Source organism: Podarcis tiliguerta, assembly GCF_965153285.1.
Source record: "Podarcis tiliguerta genome assembly, chromosome: 11".
Lineage (NCBI taxonomy): Eukaryota > Metazoa > Chordata > Lepidosauria > Squamata > Lacertidae > Podarcis > Podarcis tiliguerta.
Window position 1 is genome coordinate 2909808 of NC_139544.1, and position 27801 is coordinate 2937608.

A 27801-nucleotide genomic window follows, 5' to 3' on the forward strand; every position below is an offset into this window, starting at 1 on the left:
TCATTGACTGATTATCTGTTTAAGCAAGGCATCTCATACAGAACCTAGATAGGTTTCACCTCTTCCATGTTATGCCTGAAAACAGCTTCCCTACCTTGGGGTGTAGGGAATGGTATGTGGCTTCACTTGATTGAAGGTGTATATCAACTTCTGAGCAGCTCTTTGCTGCTGTATTTCCTAGGAATAACAACAATGCATACTATTTAGTGTTTTTCAACAACAACAAAAATAGTACAAAAGTCACTACAGCTACATTATTGCAACAGTTCTTACAACAGCTCTTGAAATAAGACAGCCAGTATTATCATCATCCCCATTATTTCCGATTTACACTTTGGGGCAAGATCCTGCAGCTTGCAGGCCACCCAGTAAGTCTTTTTATGGCTGAAGAGAGAGCTGCCCTGGGGGCTTCCAGCTGAGAGATCCTACTCCTAACCACTATCTGTGGCTTAGATGGAGAAAACAAACATCAGTTATAAACAGTTTTAAGACATAAGATACAGTCCTAACTGTTAAATGCTAAGAATGCCTGACCATGGTTTGTTTTCCAGCATAAATCAAAGATGCAAAGCACCCTATTGTCTGACCTCCTCAGTTCCTACAGCAGATATTAAAACATCCTTGGGGTGCCTTCTATGCAGTGCCCCCCCCCCCAAGCAGTGCAGGCAGATTGCAAATTGGGTTTCATTGACTTTTATAGTTACATTGTCATTTTTGGTTTGTCCCAGCCTAATGTGTCCAATATATTTTATGTGCAATGTTTGGATATAATTTCAACACATTTTCTGGTACGACAGAAGGGGACAGAAATGGCGACATTTCCCATTTATGCCACCAGGGTCCTCCCAGGTAGTCAGGCATTCAACTTCAGGAAAGACTTCTGTTAAATAATTCTTCACAGGGGTTCAACGATCACATGGAGTCAGTATAGATTTCTAGCCAAGTCATACGCACTCTGAGGCAGAGACTGAGCACGGTGCCATCATGGAAGATCTTTTGCCATGACTGAACTACTTCGGGAAGGAAAGATTTCACAATGAAGACTTGACCCAACTTCAGCACTTCATTCTCAGACCAGGTGCAAATGACCTTCATGGCCCTCCTCAGGCCTCCACCCATTTCCTCCCGAGACAACACTTGAATCATGGCCGCCGTCCCATGCTGTGACCAGGTGGACATGCTTTTATCAAGATTCAGTGGGGAACTCTCTTCCAGTCTATAGACGGTCACTTCTTCTCCAGCTAAGACAAAATAAATTGGAAATATTATCTGGACAGGACACAGTCACATTGACTTATACAAGTAGAACAGCATACTCTATGTTGAATTTGTTTTCTTAAAACTATTTATATACAAAGCAGTTGTTTCTTGGTACCACAATGAAGAGGTAAGACGTAATATATATTGATGCCGTATGATTTCATCCAGTAATGGTGCACTCCTATGCTTGTCTACTCAGAAGTAAGTCTCACCAATTTCAGTGGGGCTTACTCCCCTCTTTGTGCATTCATAGAGAAGCTGGTACTCACCAAAGAGCTGCACTGGTGTGAAAGGTATTGTATGAGCCAATCTCATTAAATTGTTCCTTTCGACAGCTGCAAAGAAATAGGTCGGGTAGGTCATACTTGAGCAGTGCATCATTTACTCCTATTTTCTGCCCAGAAACATTTGATGATACTTCTCAACATATGCATGTGGACGAGGCCCTTGGCTCCCAAGCATCAAATCCACATTATTTCTTATCTTTCCAAGTACTGGGTTTCCACTGCCCATCTTCACAGCACACATCACCCTACTCTGCACTGCAACATTATATGAAAAATATGCAGTAGAGCTGGGGCAGCCAATAATATTAATATTAATACTACTACTACTACTACTAATAATAATAATAATAATACATTAGTTTTTACCCAACATAGCAACCCATCCATCTTCCCTACCACTGCAATCCTTGGCTCAAGCTCAAGCAGTCAAGTTTAGGGACAACGCAGGAATTGTTTATTAGGTTTATGTGCTTAGTTCCTGGTTTGTTTGGTGGTGTTGCCTAAACTACTATGTCTTCCGCTGGAGACCAGGTGAAGATGGTGCTTAGCATGAATTAAGTAGCATGTCTGTATGCAGCTGCTGTCATAATTTATGTTAAGAACTGTGTAGGCTGGGAAGAAAGAACTCGAGTTGTACTGACAAGTACGTAAAAGGCTATGCAACATGTTGTATGTAGTCACAAGAATAACTTTTCTTCTCTCTTTATTAAGAAAGACAGACATTAGAGACTGTAATCTTGAGCAGAATTTTGACAGGCAGTGGGTGATAAATCTCTTTTGCTTTCAGCCATTTCACCAGCTCAAAATCACACACACCCCAGTTGGTTTTCTCCTTAAAGGTGAAAAGATAAGTGACATGTTTTTATCATTATCCTTGCAGGGACAAAAGCAGTCAGGAGATTGGGGGGGGGGAGTACTAAGAGAAATAGCCTGTTCCTGCTATCCTGCTATAGGTTCTATCGAAGAAGAAGAAGAAGAAGAAGAAGAAGAAGAAGAAGAAAGTTACCTGCATCTGTGTGTGATTTGGCTGCAGGCATCTTTCCTGGAAAAAAGAGTGCCTTAACAGCAGCTCACCAGAGATGGAGTGGTTTGGGAATATCCTAGAACTGAGCTTACCTTGAACAGCTGCCACCCCCCAAAAAGGAATTTATGGCCTCACTGCAGGTTGCAAAGTGGAAGTGGAAGTCTGGTGACTTTCAGAGAGGAGGGCAAAACTGCTTCATTTTCAGCAAGGGGCTGTTTAGGGTTGGTTACTGTAGTGGTTTAAAACGAAAGGAACTACTTTTTTCAACAAAGAGACACTGCTCTATAAAGCCCTCGCCTAGAATGGCATTTGCTCCAATTGCCTCAAGTAGCATTTTTTTTTAGTTGTAAGGAAAAACAGACCCACAGCTGCCTCCAAAGTAAAGTGAACAGTTTGCCCTCAACTCTCTCCCCCTCCTATTTGATCCCCTATTCTAAGCAGAACATCAATGGTGAGGGGCGGGGGGGGGGATCTCAGCCCCATAGCCAGTAAGATTTTAGCATCCCTGGTTGATATGCTTAGAAGCCTATTTCAGCATTAAGTGGCATGTAAATTAAATAATCAACAACATTTGGGGTGTTGTGTGATGCTGAGGTCTTTTATTTTGGGTATGGTTGAGATTATTATATTATTTTTTAAATTTTTATACTATGCTTCATCTGGAGTTCACAGGTGGTTCACAACTAAAGATACAAATTGGAATCACAAAATACATAATAAAACAAAAACACAACAAACCAATAACCTCCTTCCCAAAGTCACATTTAAAAGGTCATAGAATGTTAAATCAGCCCGACACCTGTTTGAAGAGAAACATGTTTGCCTGGTACCTAAAGACAGGCATTCCACAAGCGGGGAGCCACCACAGAAAAGGCCTGTTCTCCTGTTGCCAACCTCCGGACCTCTCGAAGGGGAGGCACCCAAAGAAGAGCCTCAGGTGAGAAATGATGGAAATGTTTTACCTAACATAGGAAGATACTATCCCTTCCCTTCCGGGAGAGCAAGGAAAATTAACTATTGCGCAACATAGGGCAATATGTGTTAGGTTCTTTTCTGTAGAGAATGTTTAAAAAGCTTGCCTAAAGTCAAACAAGCCATTTGTGGTACAGGCTGGAATTGAAGTGGGCGAGGCTGTGTTTCCAACCCAGAATCTTAAAATTATTCAGAGTCCTAACTAGTCAACCTAACTAGTAGCCATTCTTCAGGAATCTACATTTGAAGAAATATTCCAGTGGTAGAAAACAAATGAGGGTTAAGATTCAGAAATAAATAATAATAAATAGGTCTAAATAAGGATAATATTATATTTGGGGAAACATAGTTCTCCAGCTCAATTTTGCAGTGGAAATCTTCCCAACCAATTTCCCCAAAAGAAATTCTCTCTTTTGTTTCATACCAGGTTGCCATGGCGTTCTTAGCCACAACTCACCCATTGCAGGTGTGTTTGATTTTTGTTGATACATTCATTGGACTTATGATGTAATAGCTAGATAGGAGGGGAAATTGGCCATTATTGACTGAAAATCTGACACAACTTTGGAATTTCATTTAACTATTCTCTTCTCAATTGAAATGTGCAAAGATTTTCAGACTCTAAAGTAAGTGTGGACTATAGGGACATCTACTGGCATGTTCTACACATTTCTCACTATCCTCACAGAAAAAAACCCAGTTTTGTGGCATTCTACTGACTGGCACATGTTCAGATGGAGAATGTAAAACAGAGCTCTGGCTGAGCAGTGTTCAAATGGTTGAATTGACAATTGATCAGTTTAAGGTGGAAATCAGAAGCTATGAAGGCTATTTTGTTACATTTGATCTGATACATCGGTTGTGGCCCACTAGCAACAAGGTAGGCTTCCTAAGATTTGGAGACTTTTCCTTTTACTTCTTGTTTATTTAGAAGAAAATATAAATCACTTAATAAAATATGAACTCTAAGCAGTGTACATAAAACTGAGAGGCTGCAACCGAGACTCTGACACAATCAGCCTGACCTATTTGCTAAAATTACAATAAAAAATAACCTCTCCCTGTTTACAGACATACAAGGCAGGTGATCATCCTTGATCACTGCTTATAGCGCATGATGAAGTGGATGGCGTGCATTACTTTTTACCAAGTCAATGCAACATACGAGTAAATGATCAGTAGTTGGTCCGGATGCTCCTCAGATTCCTTCCATGTGAGCAATTTTACTTTAGAAATTCCCAGTTTGAAAACAAACAAAACCTGAAGATAATCCACTTATGGTAGGAACAAGAATATGCAGAAAACATTGCATTTTTATGACAAGTACAAATTAATAGAGATTAACAAGCTGTTGCTTCAGTATGTTCCTCTATTATTTCCCTGTGTTGTCTTTGGCTGTGAAACTGCTATTTTTTCCCTGCCAGTAGTTTTTTAAAAACTCTGAACTTGGTTCACCAACAACTACAGTACTTGCTATGTAGAAGCTAATGTTAAAGTGATAAATAATCTTCCCACTCACTTCTGTGTTACAAATCACATTAATATCTTGCTTTTGATAACAAATTACTTCCAAGTGAGACTATCAAAAAATGGCAGGGGAAAAGAATTAATATGCTTATCAACTACTACAATAGTTCAGCTATCACTTAGATAATTAATACTTACCTGAGTAATGATGGTGCAGATCTTGAGTCTTTAAGGAGGATGAGATTTCTAACAACAACAACAACAGGTTTTTGTTTTAACCAAAGCAAGCAGAGATAAATGTGCTGTTTAAGAAGGTTATGAAATAATATGACTGGCTTAGCATTCTATGGAAGGGAATTAATTTAACTGTGTTATAAAGTACAAAATGTAGCCTGTCAATAAAACAACACATAATTATGCTGGAGAACACAGAATGACAGGCAATAGTCAACTCAAGCACACTCAGCTTCTCCAAAGCTGAAGAGCTGGAAATTGCACTTTAGGGACGATAAAAACCCCTTTACTGTCCACTGTGCTTCATGGGATCCCAAAGGTCTGATCTCCTCAATTCCATCCTCAGTCATTATGCATTCCATTAACTACATGATGACAATAATGTTATAGTAATACTGCTTCATTAACTCATGACATCTAAGATGTTGTAAAATTTAAAACAGACAAATAATAAAGAAGCAAAACTAATATAAAGAGACATTTATAAAATGGCCTAGATTCTATAATGTACAAAGCAAACTCTGATCTTACTGGAACAGGTAAAGGTAAAGGGACCCCTGACCATTAGGTCCAGTCATGACTGACTCTGGGGTTGTGGCGCTCATCTCACTTTATTGGCTGAGGGAGCCGGCGTACAGCACGACTAAGCTGCTTCTGGCGAACCAGAGCAGCGCACGGAAATGCTGTTTACCTTCCCGCCGGACTTGCACTTTGATGTGCTTTCGAACTGCTAGGTTGGCAGGAGCTGGGACCGAGCAACGGGAGCTCACCCCATCGCAGGGATTTGAACCACCAAGCTTCTGATCGGCAAGTCCTAGGCTCTGTGGTTTAACCCACAGTGCCACCCGTGTACCATGATGTTACTTGAAACAGAGGCTCAATTCCAACATCATCAGTGGCAGAGCATGGTTTGGGATGCCTAACTATGGTTAGGTGTGATGCAGTTTGAACTGACAACACATGGTTAGCTTCTCTGACCAACCAGAATCAGACACATGGTGTGCAAACCATGGCTTGTGCTAACTATACTTTGGAGTGATGTCTAAACTGACTTCATGTATGGTGGCACACAAGCAACTATATGCTATGCTTTGTGCATAGATTTGTAAGCCTTTAGCATGGTTTGGGTTCTACTGTTGGCTCGTGTTAAGCTTGTGGTCTACTAAAACCCCTAGATCCTTTTCACATGTACTACTGGCAAGCCAGGTTTCCCTCATATTATATTTGTGCATCTGGTTCTTCCTGCCTAAATGCAAAACCGTACATTTGTCCCTATTGAAATTCATTTTGTTAGTTTCAGCACAGGTCTCCAATCTGTTAGGCTGATACATATGTGACCTTTCAGGTTTCACAGACATTCACCATCAGATGTCTAGCAAAGTATGGCCTCATCTTTTCTAGGACACCTCTGAAGACAGTTTATCTGAAGAATTAACTTTAAAAAGTCATAAATGGAAGTGTATTTTCATTGCAGAAGTCTCTGAATTATGTATCACAACTATAGGAAGGTCTAAAAATGGTGAGCTGATATTAATAGACTTTTGAAAAGACCAAGGTCTATTCTAATTATACATTTTATAACTATGCAATTTACAAATAAGAAAAATGCTTACCAAGAGTTCCATCTGAACTACTCAACCTGTTCAAAAGAAAATACTGAAGTTAGTTTTGTGTGCTTGGAAAAAAATATCCATATTAAGTATTTAATAAATGCAGGAGGGAAAACAAATTTTTTCATCTTTACAAATAATGATAACAAAAAACATATGTGCAGTACCACATGTAGAAACAAATAATGCTACAGACATTGGAAGGGAACATACAATTATGCCTGCATTAAGAAGATGTGCAGGACAATATGGGGCTGTTAGAATTGTTCATCTTGAGCAGTACTGACATATGATCCACTAGATTGGCAGCCCCAGGCACACAGGCCAGGAAGCCTCTGGCAACCTAAAACAGCTGTTGGACTGTCCTCAATACAGCCAGAATGACTGCCTTCTCTGTGGTGACATGAAGGTAGTGTCTATGTTGATGGGACAGCTGAGCAAAGACTGGCCTCAGAGAAAATATCTGAAGGTTGGAGAGAAGAATGTGAAATACCCAGGACTGGCAGAAACACACAATATCCCATTACCACCTCTACACATCAAACTTGGTCTGGTGAAAAAAACCATAAAAGCCGTGGACTGGACTGGACTGGATCACCTTTCAAGTACCTGGCTGCAAAATTCCCTCAGCTCAGTGAGGCAAAAATTAAAGAGGGCTTTTTTTGTGGTTCCTCAGATGCGTGTGGTGTAGTGGTTAAGAGCGGTAGTCTCGTAATCTGGTGACTGGGTTCGATTCCCTGCTCCTCCACATGCAGCTGTGGGTGACCTTGGGCCAGTCACACTTCTCTGAAGTCTCTCAGCCTCACTCACCTCACAGAGTGTTTGTTGTGGGGGAGGAAGGGAAAAGGAGAATGTGAGCCGCTTTGAGACTCCTTGGGGTAGTGATAAAGAGGGATATCAAATCCAAACTCTTCTTCTTCTTCTTCTTCTTCTTCAAAGACAGTATGTTTTACAATCTGCTTCAGGGTGACAGGAAAAAAGCCTGGGATGTGTTTTGTCTGGTGTTAACTAACTTCCTCGGGAATGTCAGGACAGAAAACTGCAACAAACTGGTTGAGAACATGTTGTCTCTGTATTATAAACTTGTCTGCTATATGTCCTTAAAGATCCACTTTTTCCATTCCCACTTGGATTTATTACCTGGCAGCTACAGGTATGGTAAGTCATGAACATGGTGAACATTTTCATCAGGAAATTGCAACAATGGAGAAACCATACCAGGCAAAGTGGCCTGTTTCCATGTTGGCTGACTACTGTTGGACGTTTGCCAGAGATGCTCCTGAGGAACAGGCAGAGTGGCATCAGACAAAGAACCTGGCTCTCAGTGGTCCTTGTTGCATGTACATATTCCTTGATTATGTAATAAACTATTGCAGATCTCTAAGAAACAGTAGCCAATTTTGCATTTTCATTGTCATATTCGGGTTCAGCTCCTCAACTCATCTACAAGAAACGGCTACTTTTATCTCAGAGGTGCTACTTTTCTCAAAATTTGTTGTGCAGTGATATTAGCAATGTTGCATATCCAAAGTGAACCAAGGAAGACAGATGTACCTGCTGATACAAACAGGACTACTTACGAATGGCTCCGGCTCAAATTATTCTTCCTATTTTTCCTAGTCCAAGTAGAGCTGTTATTTAAATCCTGAAAGGGAAGGAAAATGGCAAACACATTTTCTCAATTAAAACATGTCCTGATTTCATGGCTGCTTGGGCATGTTGTCCTCAAGTCTGCAGCCATGTTTATCCAGGAATCATCATCATCATTTTATCTGTATGCCACCTTTCCACTGTTAAAATTATGCTCAAGGCGGCTTACTACATAAAAATATTTACATAATTACAAATGTAAAACAGGTAGTCATAAAAAATAAATAAAACACACCAAAAAGTACACAACCAAATTGAACTATTTCCACATAGATCATAAGATCTAAAAATAAAGATACAAAAAAATAACATCAGCAACAGTAGAAATACCGCAGCCCATAGATGTAGCCAGGAATTATGTTTGGGGAGCAGGATTTATGTTAGGTATGGCAGAACCAAGCTATCTGTGAGACAATTGGTCAATTAGTGAAGTATTTATATGTGTTCACTTGATTTAGAGGCAGGCAGCTGACCCACTGACCTCTCCCGGCTATGCCCATGCCCCAGCCAAATATTCTGTTTAGCCTCAGCTTCTGCCATTGCCATCAGTCAGGGCCTTGACCTCCCAGGTGGAAAAGACCTGCAAGGCAAGGAACCACCAAGATGGCAATGTTTGACCTAAGCTGGGAGGTTACTCTACTCTGGTTCGGTATGTTTATAAAGACTTTTGTGGTCTCAAGAGAAGCAGTTAAAATGCCCTACCAATTCTATTCCCAAGTCTGTTTTGATCAGCAAGCTAGTCTACTTAAGTCAATGGCAAAAACATCATTGACTAGAATTGCCCTTGACATTCTGGTTTTCACTACTTTAGTTTGCACAAATTAGTTCAAATGGAAAGGAAAAAATCTAAAGGTAAATGCATAATCCAAAATACAAATAGCAGGATGAGTTTAATCCCCAAATTGCAAGGAATAATTATATCACGAAACAGCTAAGAAGTTTGCTTAGTATCGTTCTTCAATAGAGCCGACCCCACTCACTCTATTTTCTTAATGGCCTAGAGAATTACCATATAAAACCTTGGTTTCAAAAAAAGTATCTTCTTCATATAGACTCCCATTTCATGATTCAATCGTTTAATGGCTTTTTTATTAATCTTTTCTGAAGGTTAAGTGGTTAATTACTTATTTCTTACCCAGAGTCTACTGTGCCTGCTGCATAAAATGAAATTTCTCAAGAAAAGTTTCTTCCTAGTGCTCAGCCATGAATTCAGACCAAGAATCAGTGGGTTGGGCATAGATTTATAGAAGGGAAAGAGCTGACTAGCAATATTTTATGTCTTCAAGCCTTACCTCTTGTGATTGCCTCAGGTAGTCACAAATCTGTACCGTGTGTCTTGCCGTTTCTTGGTTTTTCATTCTCTGGCGCAGACAACCAATACGGTCCAAACCTAGCCAAGTAAGCAAACACAGCAAGAGCACATGTGAACTTTTTTTTAAAGACACACAAATGCAAGCATGTATGCATGAATAAATAGCCCAGTCTGAACAGGATGTTCTGTGCCTCTGAGAAATGTTCAGGCTACGGCAATATAATTGGAAACACTGCATTTCTTATGGGCTGCTTGAGCCTATGCAACCTGGTGCATTGCTTCTCACCCATAGATGCCAACTCTTAGGGGCCAAGGTCCCTTCACTGCCGCCGCCCCCACAAATAAAAGTTGATGGGAGGCTTACTTGCTGCCCCCAATATTTGCCCCCATCACCGCAGCAGACAGTGGGCAAGAGGAGGTATGCTGTCACCACAGCACAGGCACCAGCTGTGACATTGAAGGGAATAGGAAACAAGGAGAGGGAATTTGAGCAGCCCATGGACCACATTCAGATCAGCTTGGCAATGAGGTGAGCATTTTCCATTTTGGGAGGAAGAAGGTCAGCTTATTCTGGAGACACTCCAATGTGGGAAGGTCCATCACGACTTTCCTGTTCAGAATCTATGGAAAGTTTCCAGCAGATCTGCAAAATCAAGTTGTATGCAAGCTCTTGATGCTATCGTGCCCTCTAAAGCAATAGGATTGGAATCATACCCTGTCACCTCACCCAGGTCAGTATTTCAAATGTAGTGTTGATGCTCAGGGAGTAGAAATAAAACAACTTCCTATTCATTAAGGTAATTACTGTGCCACAAAAGGAGTATAATACATATGCAATCAAATCAAAACACATTTTTCTACCAGTATGCATTGAGGGATATCATTAACTCTGTAGAAGAGAAGTATGTACTATACTGTTCCCAGGTTTCCTATTTTCTTGGAAGCTGACCTGTAAACTGTCACTGATTAGTCTATAAGTGTGAGAGGGAGGTTTGGGGAAGGGTCAGGTGGATTTGGTGACACGGGTGGCGCTGTGGGTTAAACCACAGAGCTTAGGACTTGCCGATCAGAAGGTCAGCGGTTTGAATCCCCACGACGGGGTGAGCTCCCGTTGCTCAGTCCCGGCTCCTGCCAACCTAGCAGTTTGAAAGCACGACAAGCAAGTAGATAAATAGGTACCACTCCGGCGGGAAGGTAAACGGTGTTTCCGTGCGCTGCTCTGGTTCGCCAGAAGCGGCTCAGTCATGCTGGCCACATGACCCGGAAGCTGTACACTGGCTCCCTCGGCCAGTAAAGTGAGATGAGCATCGCAACCACAGAGTCATCAGCGACTGGACCTAATGGTCAGGGGTCCCTTTACCTTTACCTTTATTTGGCTCCTCTTACCTGTCTCAATGGTTTTTCAACCTTGCAGCTTGCTGGTATAAGCTAAACTGAAGGGCTCTTGGCTTGAGACAAACAGCCAATAAACTAACAGAAAAGTGTGAAATTTCTGGAAGTCAATCCAGACCCAGATGACACAGCAGGAGAGATACTTCACAATAAATTTAATAGCCTATCCCCACAATTTGTTCTCTTAAGAAGGCTACTGTGGGTGGTATTTATGGGTCCTGGCTGCCACCAAACGTTTCATATTCTACCTGTCATTTGCTTTGGATTACATACTCAGCTGATTGAAGGGAGGTGAAGTTAGCTCATTTGTTCTGTGTTCCCATTTGTCTCCCACAGGTCGGCTTTCAAGTGGCTCTGAACTAACTTGGGTGCTCTGGGGACAACCATCAACTGTAATCATCTGCCAAAAGAAAAGGAAAAACAGTAATCAGCCAAAGATGACAGGTAGTTGAGCTTAAGTTGCCAGTAGCATAATCCTTTCAAACCACTCTAGCAGGAAAGTCCCTTATACATAATGGGGAGGGCAGATCATTGTTTGCAAATGTTACATGAATAAAGCATTAGCAGTAACAAAGAGGAAGTACCTACAGCTATTCACTAACACTTGTCAGAAGTCATAGCCAAGATGTTTTTACTCAGAGCAAAAAGGGGTGTGTGTATTGGACAGCTGGATTTCACTCAGAGCTACTTGGTCCCCCCCCCCCCAATAATGTGAGCGTGAGCCAAGCAGTTTCCAAATATGCAATGATTAATCAGCCAGGTCAGTAACAGTTTTAATAATCACCTTGAAAGAAGAGCTGAGCTTTCATAACTGTGTAATTCTATATTTATTCAGCTTGTTAAAAAACAGAAAAAGGACATACAATTCTAGTTCCACCTTCACCTACCGGCACCTGAAGAGTTTTCTGTTTCTTCCTCGAAGACTTCCTTTCTTTGTTTCCAAGTTTTGCCTTTGCCAATACTGGCTGATGTGACTCTGCAGATTTGGATAGCTCTGAGAGTAAAGAGGCAGGGGTGGGGAGGAGGCAACTAAATTCATATTTCAAAGAAAACTCAATAAAGTTTCACACCTACCTGGTATTAAGTCTAATTGAACTAATTCATTGAGACTTTCTGAGCAGCCACACAAAGGATTGGAATGTTACAGTATTAACAGTTTTAATATCTAACCATTTTACTACTGTGTATAAGGGTGTGCATGTCACATTTAAACAAACTTAAATTTTAAAACTGTGCAGCGTAATATATTGTTTGCTTTGATAGTGCATTGGTGGAAATTGAAACTAATGCAAAGAATTCTGGACACTTTCCTCTGTTACACTGCCTCCCCTTCCCCTTAGACTACATGTTTGCAGTCATCACATTGTGGTCAATATTTATCATTTATGTTGACATTCTTGCAAATTGTAAGCCTATGGTTATTTACTCAGAGAGAAGTCCTACACTGTTCAATTGACATTACTCTCAGGTAAGTAATGCCTGCAGATTGCGTTTTATTTTTAATGTTGCATTTTACTGCATTTTTACTGCATTTTATGACATTGTCATTTTAAACTGTTGCAAGCCACCCTGGTGGACTAGAAGTGTAGAAAAGAAATCTCAGTATAAATATATAAAATGATTAATGTTTATAGACTCATCTGCAGTCGTAGGGCTCATCCACACTGACCTTTTGCCCCAAGCTTTCAAGCTCATGTTTTAAAGCTCAGTGTCTGAGTGCTTCTGCCCCACCCCCGCTACAGTCCCCAGGAAAACCTGCTCTCATTGCAAAATTGGAACAAACAACAATTAGGGTTTTCTGCAGATTGATGTTTGCTTCAATTCAGTGGTAAAGAGAGGGTTTTCGCAAGGAAAGCGTCTGGGCAAAAAAATTAAAAAGTGCTCAGACATTGAGTTTAAAGCAGCAGAAGAAGAGTTTGGATTTGATATCCCGCTTTATCACTACCCGAAGGAGTCTCAAACATTCTCCTTTCCCTTCCTCCCCCACAACAAACACTCTGTGAGGTGAGTAGGGCTGAGAGACTTCAGAGAAGTGTGACTGGCCCAAGGTCACCCAGCAGCTGCATGTGGAGGAGCGGAGACGTGAACCCGGTTCCCCAGATTACAAGTCCACCACTCTGGATCCACAGCACTAATTACAATCATTATTTTGTTCCAGTCACCACAACTCTAAGTTGCAGGTTGCTGTAACCCACAATTAGAAATTCCATGAATGCCTTCTCGTCTACTTTTGGCCTTTTTCTTATTCACAAATAGAGAACTGTGAATCTAGTGTAGTCACTTGCCCAGACCAAACAAGTACATGATAGAGAATCCAGATTCATTGAATCCAAAGTAAGTTAATAAAACAAACTTATCAATTCCTTGGCTCACATTCAGGATACAGGTTTGGAGTTTTGTTTTGTAAGGTTTAAATTTTTGATCAGATATATAAATTAAATTTTTGATTACTTTATGAGGCCCAGTTCTAATTAGTGAAAGGAAATGTAAAATATGAGGCTAAAAATTAACAGCACACTCTTTATTGAGTGTGCATTGGCTATGGTCTGTCATGGCAAGAGAGTACGTGAAAGCTGATTTTTCTTCTAATAATGTGATAAGTGTTCTTTATTAAATTATGAATGCTCATGTTTCTATACTTTTAAAAAAGCCTCCTAAATGGAGGTTTTTATAATTTGCTAATGTAGGTAAATATAATCTACTGATTACTTGATTGATCTTTAAAATCATTAATTAGTCAACAGCTCCATCTGACGATGTTTGATAGTAATCATACATCCTTTATTTCTGAGAAGTGGATGAAAAAGGCAGCAGATCTAGGGCAGTCCAATACTGAAGCAGAGGACAACCAGCATCTCACAGCTATCACTCAACAATGACCCCTAAACAGCTGGGAAGAGCTTGGAACTTCTTTGTGGAAAGTGGCTTAAAGCAATGTAACATTTATTTGTTGACTCAAAACATTTCTATGTTGTCTTTCATAATAGTGTTCAAGGTATGCTTTAAAAAATCCTTATTAAAAGCAAAGCAAAGCAAAGCAAAACAGGAGACCACCAGAAGATTAATGCGTAAGAACAGCAGTAAAATCCATCAAACAGCAATAACAATGTGTAGCCATTACCTTTTATTCTGAAGGTCTTTCCCACTTTCTCTGCTTTGCGGGACCAGAATCCACTTCCCTTGCCGAAAGGCCAGTTTTTCCTGCGTGGATTGATCCAGACTGACATGCTGCGCTGGAATGGGAGAGGAGACTGGGAGCTGTCACTACTGTAGCCTGATCTGTCAGAAACGCAGGAAAACGATTTGGATTCATTTATCTGTGCATGTTGAGGATTACGGCAGCCTTTATTGTGGGTAAAATGTGTGCATGACAACTGCCTTGACTTGTTGCTAAAATAACTCTTTTCATCATCTCCCAAGAACCCCCAGTTCACATAACCTCCTTCAGGTTCCTCACTGTGTTGATGAGCATGGATAGAGACCTCACTGGCAATTCTAGGTTCTTGGAAGTTCAAATAGGGTTCAGTGATATTTTCACTATCCTCTTTGTGGGATGAAAATTCCAGTTCCCATTTTTCATTGATAACTGGATTTCTTTCTGGAGCCTTGTGCACATCCAGCTGAGCAGTGATGCTGCCATGCTTGGTTTGGGGTTGAGCTTGCAGTTCATCTTCTCTGAGCAGACTACTTGAGAAGGCTGAACTTAAGGTGGCATTTTCAGATAAAGAGGCTCCTTGCTGACCAGAAGGAACCAGGAGGAATTGTCCATATCTAGGGGCTGATTTACACTCTGACGATACCCCAGAGGTCAGTGTGTCGTTTTCAATTTCTTGCTCCTGGTGTTTGCTTATTGATTTGATCTCTTTGTAGTCCAGGGCACCAAGAATGCCACAACGAGCCCCTGGGGGCCAATGTGTCCTGGCCAAGCTTTTCTGAAGAGAAGGTGGCATGCTGTAGTAATTATACTTCTTATCACACACACTTTCCATACTGCCCAAAGCCTTAGAGCACATGGAATTGCTCCAGCTATGGGGAAGCTTCCTGTAGGTTTGATGCTTCTTGTGAGCAAGAAGGGCCTCCTCTACTTGCAAAGTGTCCACAGCTGAAATGACTTTAAGTGTATCAACGGTTAAAGCAGAGAGGTCTTGTAAGTGTCCGAGCTGGCTATCCAGGGCAAGCAAAGCGTCTTTGACATAAAATACTTTCTCATGTACCTCCTTCAGTTGTGAAAACATCTCTTCCACTCTAAGAGAAAATAACAGATGTATTAAAAACTGCATTATATACATTCTTCAGTATACCAGTTAAATTAATAACATTTCATTTTTCAAATAGGGAATGGAACCATTGTTCTAGTATTGGCTAAAGAGGCCCTGTATAGCTCAGGATCAGATTCCCCGAGAGAACCCAAGAGCCTGTCGGATCTGGCCAACTCCTTCTCCCATGGACTCTGACCTGGACGCATCTGGCTCAAAGTGGTGTGGAGAATTGCTTTCTCCATGGTGGCTCCCATCCTGTGGAGAGATCTCCTCTTGGATATCAGGCAGACACCAACTGTGGGATGCTTCTGCTGGCTATTAAAAATTTGTTTATTTATCTGGATGTTTCATAATAATTAATGTTGGCTCCCAGCATTTCCTGGCTACTATAATTGAGATTGATGTTTCTGCTTCATTGGCATGGTTTTTATTGTTGTATTTTGTTGTTGCCTTATTGTCCTGTGAACTGCCTTGGTGTTTCTTTTGAAATGATAGTATATAAATTACAAATAAATATGATACTAATGTGACAAATCAATCAATAATTTAATTGTAGAATTAATATACCCTTCTCCTGAGAACTAGAGTGTGCTACAAAATAACAAAATATGTTGTATACTTTCATAAAAATTTGATACCTGATAACTATAAAGAAACTATAAGTCCAACTCTACAATTCTATGATTCTAAGTGGAAACTGGTAGCTATGTTTGAAATGAGTGTATAAAATGTTGCCTGAAGTATTGCTCTTTTATAATTGAAAAATCTTCAAATCTGCAAGTGTTGCTGAATGCAAAAAGCAATAATATATTAGGGAGAAAAAGATTTTCTGTTTGCTAGCCTCTTTTATTTTTCTCATGGTTTCTATACCCAAAAAACCCACATATAGCGGATTTCAAGTCTACCAAATCTATTTCACTTCTCAAAATGTCTTTCAACAAGATCCATTTAGATTATGACAGGGCCCATAATGGAGTTGTATAAACCCTTGTCTGTTAGCTTATTTTAGCTAAATAACTTCAGGTAATCTTTCTAAACCTTCACCTTAAAAAACTGTTTAAGTTTTGATACTATTTGGAAATAGGATCTTGTTGAAGACATTTTGAGAAGTGAAATAGATTTGGTAGACTTGAAATCCACTATAAGTGGGTTTTTTGGGTATAGAAACAATGAGAAAAATTAAAAGAGGCTAGCAAATAGAAAATCTTTTTCTCCCTAATATATTATTGCTTTTTACATTCAGCAACACTTGAATGTAAACGCTTGAATCAGTAGGTGGTGGTACTCCATGTGGCCTTAAATAATGAAAGGCATTGCTGCATTTAACATACTAAGGGAACTCAAAGAGTTTAGCTGCATTTTGGCTGACATTCAATACAAACGTCCATAAGCACAACCCCACTTTTTTTCAGTATATTAGCTATACCTTTCTGAACATATCTAATTCTGCATAGACAACAATAATTACATGAACCTGTGTATTTAGGACTGCGGCCCTGCACTCCAGCTTGTTTTTGTACTATCTTCTATGAATTGCAGTACAACTAACATTGTCAGGGGGAAAGTTATCTTACCTTTCAGTTGTCACACGAATCCTTTCACTGTCACTGGAATGAAAGCTTCCATTCTTCTCATGCAGGTACTTTTCCACACACTGCTCTTCAAAATCATGAAGTTTTTTCAATTCCTCATCACTCAGATACAGCTCTGGATAATGGTGATTAGAAGAAAGTTTAAACACAGTGACGTAAACATGTCACTTGCAAAGGGCTGGCTGGAAATATTTTGCTGTCTAAGGTGAAATGCAAGGTGCCCACCCCATGTACAGAAGCTGATTGGAGAGCAGCTGGATCTTATTTTAACATCAGAGATGTTGTCCCTGCTGTCCACCTAGAATCTACTGCCTGAGGCAGTTTCCTCACTCTGCCTAACGCACCTCCAATGGCATGAATCTCCAAAGAATATTAGACAGTAGGTGTGAGATGCAGTGCAACCAAGTTTGAGACCAGGACATGTGGTGCCACAGTATGTCACAGGTAAACAAATTCACCATTGAGGGGACAACTTTGATGTGGCACTTGAAAGGGCAAAATTAATCACTTGACCAGGTAAGAGATTTCAAGCAATTTTGAAAACATTGAGACTCTATTCACACCTTCACATAAACATATGGACATTGGCAGCAGGGGCAGCAGGTACAATTCCCAGTTCTTTCCTCCTCAAAGGACACATTCCTTGAATATCTGCCCAGGGCTCCAGCAAACCACTTTTGAAACTAAGGAAACTTCAGAATACAATTTGAGACAGGGCACGGACTGTTCAAAGAAGAAAAAATTAAAATATCCTATTTGGTGCACCTAGTTGGATCCTTGCCCATAGAATCTACTTGTATTATTTTAGTTCTACTACACTAATTCCTGTTTTGTTTGTTCCTTCAGCCCCAACCCAAAATGAGAATTTCACATTTCAATTTCATTTCCATTTCTCGCTTTTTGGTTTGGTGAACTATACCATGAATAACTACAATGCATCTAGAAAGCACCTTCCTCACAATTTCCAAACTGTTTCTATGCTGAAAATACCAGTGGCAACTGCATAAGTGAGACTGACAAATAAACGTTGACTTCAGGTGAGTATTTGTAATAGAGTGCATGCTTCCCAAACATGTCTTTCAATCTACATGGAACTGTACCATGATTTGTTGAGGAATCATCAAGTCACTACAGCTAAGTTTTGGCAGTCAGATTCCACTGGATGGTGCTATTTTCCTATGTCTTCTTATGTCTTAGGAGTTATATGGTTCCAGAAAACATATTAAGGAGCAAGGCACCTGCCACTGAAATGGAAACAGCTCCGAGGTGCAAATATTGTTTAACTGCTCTAAGTACATGGAACAGTCCTTATGTTTATGATGAACAGAAACAAAGTTAAGGTCCCATGGAAAGTTAAGGTCTATGGATTTAGTGAATGTAAGGAGCACCAGAAAGAACAGGCTCTGCTTACTCAGTTCAACGTGCCCCTCTTCTTGGTCCAGCTCATTTGGCAGCCGGCGATGGCAAAGGCAATTTATGAGGATGCCAATATGGCTCAGTATAATAAAAGGCGGTGGCAGCCATGGCTTTTCATGATACATCATGATGTACCGATACCGGTTGTATTTCCAGAGTTTGTTCGATATGGACTTCATATCAAAATAAACATTACTGGGGATGCAGAGGAAAAGGGGTGTGGGAAAGAGAGAGAGCCATAGGACTTTTTTAAAAACAAATGTTTAAATATGTAGTACAATATATAAATTAAGATAATGCACAAAAGGTAAATATGTTAACTAAGCAAAATATAGAGGCCAGAGTTGCCCAAAGAGTGAGATTGACAAAACTTGCTGTGGGATCTAGACACATAATGCTTACTAATAATGGCAATACTGATTTGGTTTATTAAGCTTTTTACCGACAAAAATACTGTATTTTTCCATCTATAAGATGCCCCCATGTATAAGACGACCCCTATTTTGCGGGACTCAAATTTAAGAAAATGGGGGGAGATGTATCCATGTATAAGACGCCCCTAATTTTTGACATTATATTTAGGAGGAAAAACCTAGTCTTATACACAGAAAAATACGGTAATTTTTAAAATAAACATATTCAAACAGACAACATCAAAGCAGTTACTTATGACTTGTTCCTTTGAATTGCTCAGCTGCAACAGAAGCTCATACAACTGAGAGGATTAAAAAAATGTGTCTGACATACAGGGAAATGCCAACATACCAAATACATGTGTCTTTTCATCCTTCACTTTATCTCACAGGTCTTACAAAATCATTCAGCACATTTGGAATTTTGAGAGGGTGCTGTGGGTCCACTCTGGTCACCTCTTCCTCCCCCCTCCCCCAGATTTCTTCTCCACCACCACCAGATAAAAAAGAAGTGTGTGGGTGTGTGGGTGTGTGGGTGTGTGCATGGCTCTGGATGAAAGTGGGGTCCAGAAGAATTAAAATGGGTCTTCATGAATTTGTATGATTTTACACAGCCCCCCCGCCCACCCTATCAAAGATTACAGTGGTAGACCAGGCAAGTTAAAGAACAGATCCTGAGTTTGCCAGCACCACAAAAATATTGATCCACGGTGTACAGCTTCATGGTTTTTTACCCAGGAAGACAACAAGGGAGGGGCCATGGAAGCATTGCAGACATGAGGCCAAGTCTTTAAGACAGAGGATTTCAACCTTTTTGAGTCCAAGGCTTCCTTGACCAACTATATTCTTTCTGTGACTCCCCTGTGGGACTCAGAAGCCCAGTTATGCCTGCAGAGCTGGCAGCCTCTCACCCTTTTTCGAACACCCTGCTTTGTGGAGTGTTCCCTCAGCCTTCTATCCTCTCCCATGTCCTTGGGAGTCCTCTGGGCAGCTGCTGCTGGTCTCTGAGCTGCCCTCTGCCCCAAAGAGCGGTGCCTCTTCACACTTCCCCACAGGGATCTGGGCTGAGGATGCCCCCCACCTTAGTGGCCCCATGGAGATTGGTGAAAGGTGAACGTGAGGCCAGCACCTTACCCTGGGAGGCAATAGTGGCAGCAGCAGGGCTGCTGCAACGAACAGCTGTGGAAACCTTTGGGAGGCACAGAGGGCATTCAAGGAAAGAGGGACAGAGGCGAGTGATGCCTGCGGCACCCTGGCCAACATTCAATGCACCCCAGGGCGCCATGGCATACTGGTTGAAAACCACTGCATTAAGGGGCACCACAGTGTCTGCAGATGATGTTGGCAATCTTAGCACAACAAATTTAGTGGTGGTTGTTAACTTGTATAAAAGTTTCCCTTTGTCCACAGGCAGCTGAAAATGAAGCTTAAAGTTGTGTAATCTACTAAAGATGAACAGAAAGTAAACCATTCCGCTCATTTATCATGCTGCTTCTCCTCTGTTACTCCTTTTGGTGGAGCCCTAGGCAGGCTGGGTCCACTTAATGTAGAAATAGCACCAATAAACCCAACGGGAAATATGACAGGCACTTACTTGAAGAAAGCAATCAGCAGGTTGACCATGATGATGTACTGTACAAAGAGATAGACAGCTTGAAGGAATGGCGTGAGGAAGGAACCAGGAGGACAGTTGGGGTCTGCTTCACAAGCTGTAAATTATAAAGGAAAGCTTCTGTATGCAACTCTAGCATAGGAATGGTCAGCTAATTAATGATAGATTTCTCATTCATAGGCCAAGAAGGCTTGTTCTTTTCCCCAAACCAAGGGTATTGGGCCATGGCATGCTTTTGTGACCCAGGAAGTGGAAGAGGAGGGTGACACCTGGCAGCCACTCCCAGTCACCAGTCTAGCTGCCACATTCTGGATTAGTTTTAGTTTCTGAGTCACCTTTAAAGGTAGCCCCCTATAGAGCGCATTGCAGTAGTCCAAGCAAGAGATAACTAGAGGATGCACCACTCTGGCAAGACAGTCCACGGGCAGGGAAGGCCTCAGCCTGTGTACCAGATGGAGCTGGTAAACAGCTGCCCTGGACACAGAATTGACCTGCGCCTCCATGGACAGCTGTGAGTCCAAAATGGCTCCCAGGCTGCACACCTGGTCCTTCAGGGGCACAGTTACCCTATTCAGGACCAGGGAGTCCTCCACACCAGCCCATCCCCTGTCCCCCAAGAACAGTACTTCTGTCTTGTCAGGATTGAACCTCAATCTGTTAGCCGCCATCCATCCTCCAACCGCCTCCAGGCCAGAGTGGCATGAAGCACAAACTTCAAAAGAACTGTTGTGAATGCCAAATTATCAGAGGACAAATTTGAGAATTTGAGAACTGAACTGTAACCAAGACCTGCAGGTGAACTACAAATTGATATATGCTCACTTTTGCTTCTGCAAAACTATGGCATTTGTGGGTTTAAGTTTCATACCTATGCTGAGTAGCTCAACCGCTCAACTTTATATTCTAAGTTATACGTGATACATTTTGTGCCGTTAAAGCAGAAAAAGAAGTAATATATAATTATATCTATATCTATATATCTATATTATAATATATATAATAAAGACTTTCTCCTGGAAAAAATGAAGGGGATGGGGAATCTGGCTTTTCCCACAGCTGCAAAATTTCTGAAAATGCTACCTTTTCTAGAGGCTGTGTTAAGTGATAGATATGCTATATAATTGTTCACATTTTGTTGGGTGCAGCATTTCAGTGAAATCAGACCTACCATCAATTTCTCCTGCATATACTTCACCAAACATCATCCAATAAGGCTGAAATACAATATCTCGTGCAAGGCTCCATGAAGGCTGCTCATGTGGAGAGAGTATTGCTTTTCGAGAAACTCCAAAACTTAACAATACTATGGCCATCATAATTACAATATAAAACATGTTTGCTGTCTGCACAAAAAAAGAAAACACAGGGATCGGAGTGGTGTGATTTTGCAAGGTGAAAAAAATTGTTTCCTGTGGCTACAGCACATTATTTTGTTATTTTAAACAACTTATGGAGAAACGCTGTATCAGTACTGCATCTTATTGGATGTATTGATGTTCAGTTATTCAGAATGGCAGCAGTCCTGTACTTACTTATGTACAAGTTCCTGTCAAGTCAATCAAATGCACTTAATCTAAAAGGGCAGCACCCGGAATAAGTATCTGGCATAGTACAAAGAATAGCAAAAGGAATAGCAAAAGACTAGGGCTGGTGCTTTATGCAAGACTTCATTCTAGAAATAGGGATACTAAATAATTCAGATATATAAGAATTATTTTCCTCCTCTTATACTTCCAAGAACACAGATAGGGCAAAGACAGGCAACGACCTAGTCTGCAAATGTGCATCCTCCCAGATAAGAAACCATGGCTCATTTGCTCTTCCTCCATTCCCTCTGCAGTTGTGCTGCTGTAGGCGAAGCCATGAACCTAGGTTTGAATGTGTCTCACCCCAGGAAAACCACAACCTGTAGCCAAAGTTTGTTCTATGGCTTACCACTCGCGGTTTGTCTGGGGGAGATAAGTCTGGGTTTGGACAGGAGGCTAAGGACTGCATCCAAGGTCTAGCTCACAGCAGCATGGTGACACGTTTGGCTTAGCATGCTGACTAGGCTAGTGTGTGATGGTGCTTTACATTTCTGTCTACTTCATATATAACGGGCAAAATTTTCATATGGTGAAGATTCAAACTTCATTAGCTGAAATTCTGCCTCTTGTGTAGCTCTATAAGAAAAAGTGGTATCCTTATTTGGAGAAAGTGCTCTGTATCTAAATGCTTACCATTTTCCCGATCATTGTCAGATATGGACCTGCACGCTGGTTCACAGCAAAGAAGTCAAGAAGCCGAGTATACCAGAATATTATATCCAGACAGTAAATTAACCTTCCTGCTGTGTGAAGGGGAGGATCTGCCCAGCGCAAGCCAAAACCAGTCATGAACAAGATAATGGCGATAGAATCTGTAAAGTTCCAGTACTCATAAATCCACACTTTCACCTTTTGGCTGAACTTTCCCGGCTCCGAAATAAATACCTACAGAAAAATGGGAACATCCCTTGAATTTATATGAGGCATGTAAAGAACATGACGTATCTCTGCAGACGATCTTCCTACGTAAGTCAGAGGCCACTGGGTCACCTTGGGCAAGCTGTCACCTTTCCTCATCAGTTTCCTTGCCCTTAAAATAGTAATGTTAATGCCCTTTGTGATGCGGATGCAAATGAATCAGATAGAAATGATGGCATGGCTTACATATTAAATATTCTTTTCAAATGATTGGTTATTAACAAGAATATTCTCATGGACAAATGGTTTAGAAAGAAGCAAAAATGTACGCTTCACTTATTCTTCTCTCATTTTAACTCCTTAATTATTCAAGGCAACAATTCCCTTATGTGCTCCTATCTGCTGCAAACAGAAGGGAGACTTTCTCTACACTCATTAGCCCTTGTCAAAAAACGTTTGGATTCTGTCCTTTCTTGTTTTTCTGTATATGCTTAGTAACTCTCTCTAAACAACGTGTTTCACCCGTTTTTATGGAGCAGGCACTAAGCTAACTACTGGTAGTCTGTAATTCTCAGGATCCCCATTCTTGATCCCTTCTTAAAAATTGGTGTAACATGTTCCAGTCCTCAGATCAGAGGCTGATCTTAGGCACAAGTTAAAATTTTAGTCAGAAGAGTTCAGGCACTAGGTTCAAAATAACCATTGGATTGTGTCCTATCATTTTTGTCTTGTTCCTGGATGTAGAATGGAATAGTATGATGCTATTGGAGCTCTGAGTATACCGTATTTTTTGCTCTATAAGACTCACTTTTTCCCTCCTAAAAAGTAAGGGGAAATGTGTGTGCGTCTTATGGAGCGAATGCAGGCTGCACAGCTATCCCAGAAGCCAGAACAGTAAGAGGGATTGCTGCTTTCACTGCGCTGCGATCCCTCTTGCTGTTCTGGCTTCTGAGATTCAGAATATTTTTTTTTCTTGTTTTCCTCCTCCAAAAACTAGGTGCGTCTTGTGGTCTGGTGCGTCTTATAGAGCGAAAAATACGGTATTTCCATTTTTGTGATTTTAAAAAAGACATCTAATTTTGTTGTTGTAAGCCGTTTTGGCACATACATATTTTAAAATAAAATATAGGTAAATATTTGCAGGCCTGGGCACAGAGAAGCTGCAGGGAGAAGCCCAAGGCAGGAGGAAGCTGCAATAAACACGGGACGACGACTTGGGATTTAAACAGGCCTCAACTTTATTGATTAAGGATGTCAGCAGGTTTTGGTGCAGGCATGGTTAACCAAGGTTAAGTATCACCTATGACATAAATCAAATTGGGAGGACAGAAGCACCTTTCCTGGATCCCTTTAAGAGGATACCCTGATTCCTTGGACTGAGGGTGGGGTGAAGTGGGGGGGCCTCCTGAACTGCCTTCCACCTAGACTAAAGGTCCAACTTTATCTGCAATCAAGTTGAGACAACTGCTATGAGGAAGACAAATTCCCCTGTGGTCCCAAATATGGCGACTGAAGACTTCCATAGCAAGGTCTTACGCTGGGCTTGCCCACTTCTCTTGGCCAGGCCTACACATAAAGCATCAGGTGAGTGGGAACTGAGGCTGAGGCCTGGGCATGGCTGGCTTTTACAGCCAGGGAGAGAACCAGAGAGAAGTTTTCCCTCTGGTCTGCTCCCTGAACAGCACCCCCGGGCTCACCCACAATTGGCTGCAACCATGGGCAAGCCCCAACAGCCCGCGAAGCCGTTGGAGAAGTGATGCCCCTCCTCCCAGCAGGGTCAAAACCAGAAGATCGCCCGGCAGCTGCTGCCAGTGGACCACAAATGCCACTCCCTGCAGCTGGCAGGTGAGCAGATGTTTCCCACACAGTGCAAAAAGACTTGGGCTCTTTTTTTCTTCTTCATGCTTTTTATCTGGTTTCAGAATATTTCATTCTATTTCTATTTAGAACACCATGTGAACACCTTGGTTTTCACCCTACACGTACTCCTGCCCCTCATAATAACTAGATCAGGGACCCACATTGGGAGTGTCCCGGGGGTCTATGAAGAGTCAGGATGGTGGTAAGCAAGTATTTAATGGGGGTTTTTGAACACTGGGAGGAAGCTCGCTGGGTTGCCAGGTTCGGAAATTGGAAAAAGCTCTGCTTGGATCCATGTTTCCATGACATATAAACAGCTGAGAAAGAGCAAGACTTGAGTTTTTATATTACAAAGTCACAACACAAGCCGCAATGTCACAGCTTCTTAAAGTTTGAAATGAAACACTGCATTGCTTCTCAAAGACTCTGCACCCTCAATACATCTCTATTCTTCCTTCTGAAATGTATTTCTGTTTGCTCATTATTTCACGGAGTGAGTGCAGGGGTACAATTGTTAGACGTAGATTGTTGTTCTTTAAAAGAAACAAATCAGGGGCTTGGTGAAATGGAAAGAAAGGGCTGTAAAATGACAATAAATATTGCATAAGCCCCAGGAGGCATGGAAAAAAAGCAGAACAGCCTTTATAAGTGAAGTAACAAATTAGTTTTACTTTGGTGCAAACAAAAAGAAACAAATCTTTGTCATTTATCAAGGACATGGCAGTCTTGAAAAGGCAAGTTTTCAAAATTAGGAAGGTGGAAAATGAGATGTTTATTTCTTGAACAACAAGGGTTCGCCAGAGGGCCTTTTCAGTTTTGCTAAGCAAATGGTGAAAAAGAGTCTTTGAATGGTTATAAACAAGATTCCTCGCATTATATAGCAAAGTCCAATTACATACTGCTAAGATCAAACTGATAAGCAGCAAGTGAAAGGGTGATGTCAAAGTGTTAGCCAAACCTTAGAAAAAAGACATGTATAAATAACTTTATGTATATGAGTACCACTGAGCTGAATGATGTTATTAGCACGTGTAACAACATATTAGAGGAATGAAAGCCAAAGGGTGCAATTACCTGATAAAATCTAAAGGAAAACGATTTCCAGGACTACACACAGCAAACCCCGGAGAAGTTAATGAAGCGTGTATGTAACACAGAGTCCTGCCCCATTTTATCCAGTGGACCACAACCACCACATGTGAAGCAATTGCTTCATGTAGGGGTAGCTGTCCTATAAAGACAAAAGGGGCAGCCCCTCGCCCCTCTTTAACCCTAGGGCTTGAGCCCTCTCCCTCTCCTTGTCTTCCACATTACAGTCACTCAATCCCTGCATGGCATCTGCAGGAACTGTGGTCCAACCCTGCCCCATAACTCTTCACAAGGAGAAAGATAAATGGCTATTTTCAAATTGCAGAAAAGAACTGCAAACAAAATCCTAAAGATGTAATTTTATGCAAGTTTCTGCATTTAAATGTATATAATACATAAAAGGGTTTTGTTGTTGTTTTAAAAAAAGCTTTACACCCAAATCTTTTTTATCCCCTGTGTGTGTCATTCAAAAGTGGAAACTTAACTCCAGGCTCCTATTTTTGAAAACTACAATTATTATTATGAAATTGTACATTGATTCAATTTCATGGAGATTTCTTTTTTGTAGCTTACCCCATAGATAATTGCTTGTCTTAATTCCTATAACAGGCATGGACAGCAGAAACATCAGAATGGAATAAAGGACCTACCTCTCTGACTTTCTCAATGGAGGTGGTGAAAATGTAAATGATCACAAGCCATTCTGGCACGCTGGGTGTTGGTTCCATCTCCACCAAGACAGTGTAAGTGAACAGCATGAGAAATGCTAAATAGGCCATCTACAAAACACACGAACACAATGCGTAGTCCTTATAAACACACATTTGTGGCAAAAAAGAGGAAACTAATAGGTCACACAACACAATCCCCGCCACCATTTGTGTAAGCTCTGCAAGGTGGGTGTGCATCATCACCATTACCAATTTATAAACTGTTTCACAGCCTGAAGCCATCAAAGTGGTGTAGAAAAAGATAAAAGTAATAATACAAATTCCAAAAAACAACAATTAGTCTTACAAACTCTAAAAATAATAAAACCATCCCTACATTTGTACACTTACTGTTTCCTAAATGACTGGGTGATCTCTAAGGAATCCTTAACACCTTTTGTAGGTGCCTAAATATCATGACAAGCCTGGTTTCTAGGACAAACTAGGGCATGCAGTACTCTCAGCAGGGCTGCATCCAAGGAACACATTTGCCAGGCAGCCATGTGTGGGGCCAGACAGTCCCTTAGGTAACCTGACCACAAATTGTTTGGGATCATGAGCAACCATAGCAGGCAGGTCAGGAGCTTCAAGACTATGGCAACATAGGATCCAAGGGAGTATAAGATTATGCTCCAAGACTGCGGAAGTTGCCACAGCTAAGAACCATGAGCCCTCACACAGAAGGAGGGGCAACCAGTCATAAACAATGACTGACCGTGTGAAACCAGAACTTCACAATTGGAGCATTGTAGAATTCATACACTTTCCTAGTTGCAGGAAGGCTTCCCTGCTCATTATTGCCAGGGAAATTCTGGCTTTCCTCTTGCTTCTCAACTCCTTTCTCTAAATCATAATGGCTCTGTATAAGAAAACAAAGTGCTCGTGTTAGTGGTTATCCAACTCCATAAGAAACTTCTATTATGCAGATTCTGTACATCAGCAAAAAGGAAAAGAAATCTGGAGTAGTGACATTGGAATACACTGTGCTGGGTAAATATATTTTTATATTATTATATAAATATAATAATTGCTATTTTCTGTTCACAAAGCAAGAATAACTAGGTTATTTTCCATAAACAAATACATGAGTTAAGCATTCAAGCTTAAACTATAATTGTAAACAGTAATGTTGAGATTATTGTTCTGAATTTGAACTGAACCTGAAGACCTTTTACAGTTCCAACACCTTAAGAAGAGA

The 27801-nt window shown here is 41.0% G+C and overlaps 1 protein-coding gene across 1 annotated transcript in view; it reads right to left on the reverse strand.

Annotated features, from left to right (window-relative positions):
• Positions 1 to 27801, reverse strand: part of TRPM6 (transient receptor potential cation channel subfamily M member 6) — an 88095-nt gene that overhangs the window by 16761 nt on the left and 43533 nt on the right. The window contains exons 19-35 of the mRNA XM_083403292.1: positions 27319 to 27462; positions 26544 to 26672; positions 22720 to 22971; positions 21669 to 21843; positions 20483 to 20597; positions 18471 to 18670; positions 17042 to 17174; positions 14330 to 15453; positions 12096 to 12202; positions 11482 to 11608; positions 9797 to 9894; positions 8435 to 8499; positions 6858 to 6883; positions 5209 to 5256; positions 1530 to 1595; positions 955 to 1241; positions 95 to 177 (exon numbers count right to left, since the gene is read on the reverse strand). Of these exons, the coding sequence (XP_083259418.1) occupies positions 95 to 177; positions 955 to 1241; positions 1530 to 1595; positions 5209 to 5256; positions 6858 to 6883; positions 8435 to 8499; positions 9797 to 9894; positions 11482 to 11608; positions 12096 to 12202; positions 14330 to 15453; positions 17042 to 17174; positions 18471 to 18670; positions 20483 to 20597; positions 21669 to 21843; positions 22720 to 22971; positions 26544 to 26672; positions 27319 to 27462 (3179 nt within the window). The remainder of the gene's footprint in view (positions 1 to 94; positions 178 to 954; positions 1242 to 1529; positions 1596 to 5208; positions 5257 to 6857; positions 6884 to 8434; positions 8500 to 9796; positions 9895 to 11481; positions 11609 to 12095; positions 12203 to 14329; positions 15454 to 17041; positions 17175 to 18470; positions 18671 to 20482; positions 20598 to 21668; positions 21844 to 22719; positions 22972 to 26543; positions 26673 to 27318; positions 27463 to 27801) is intronic.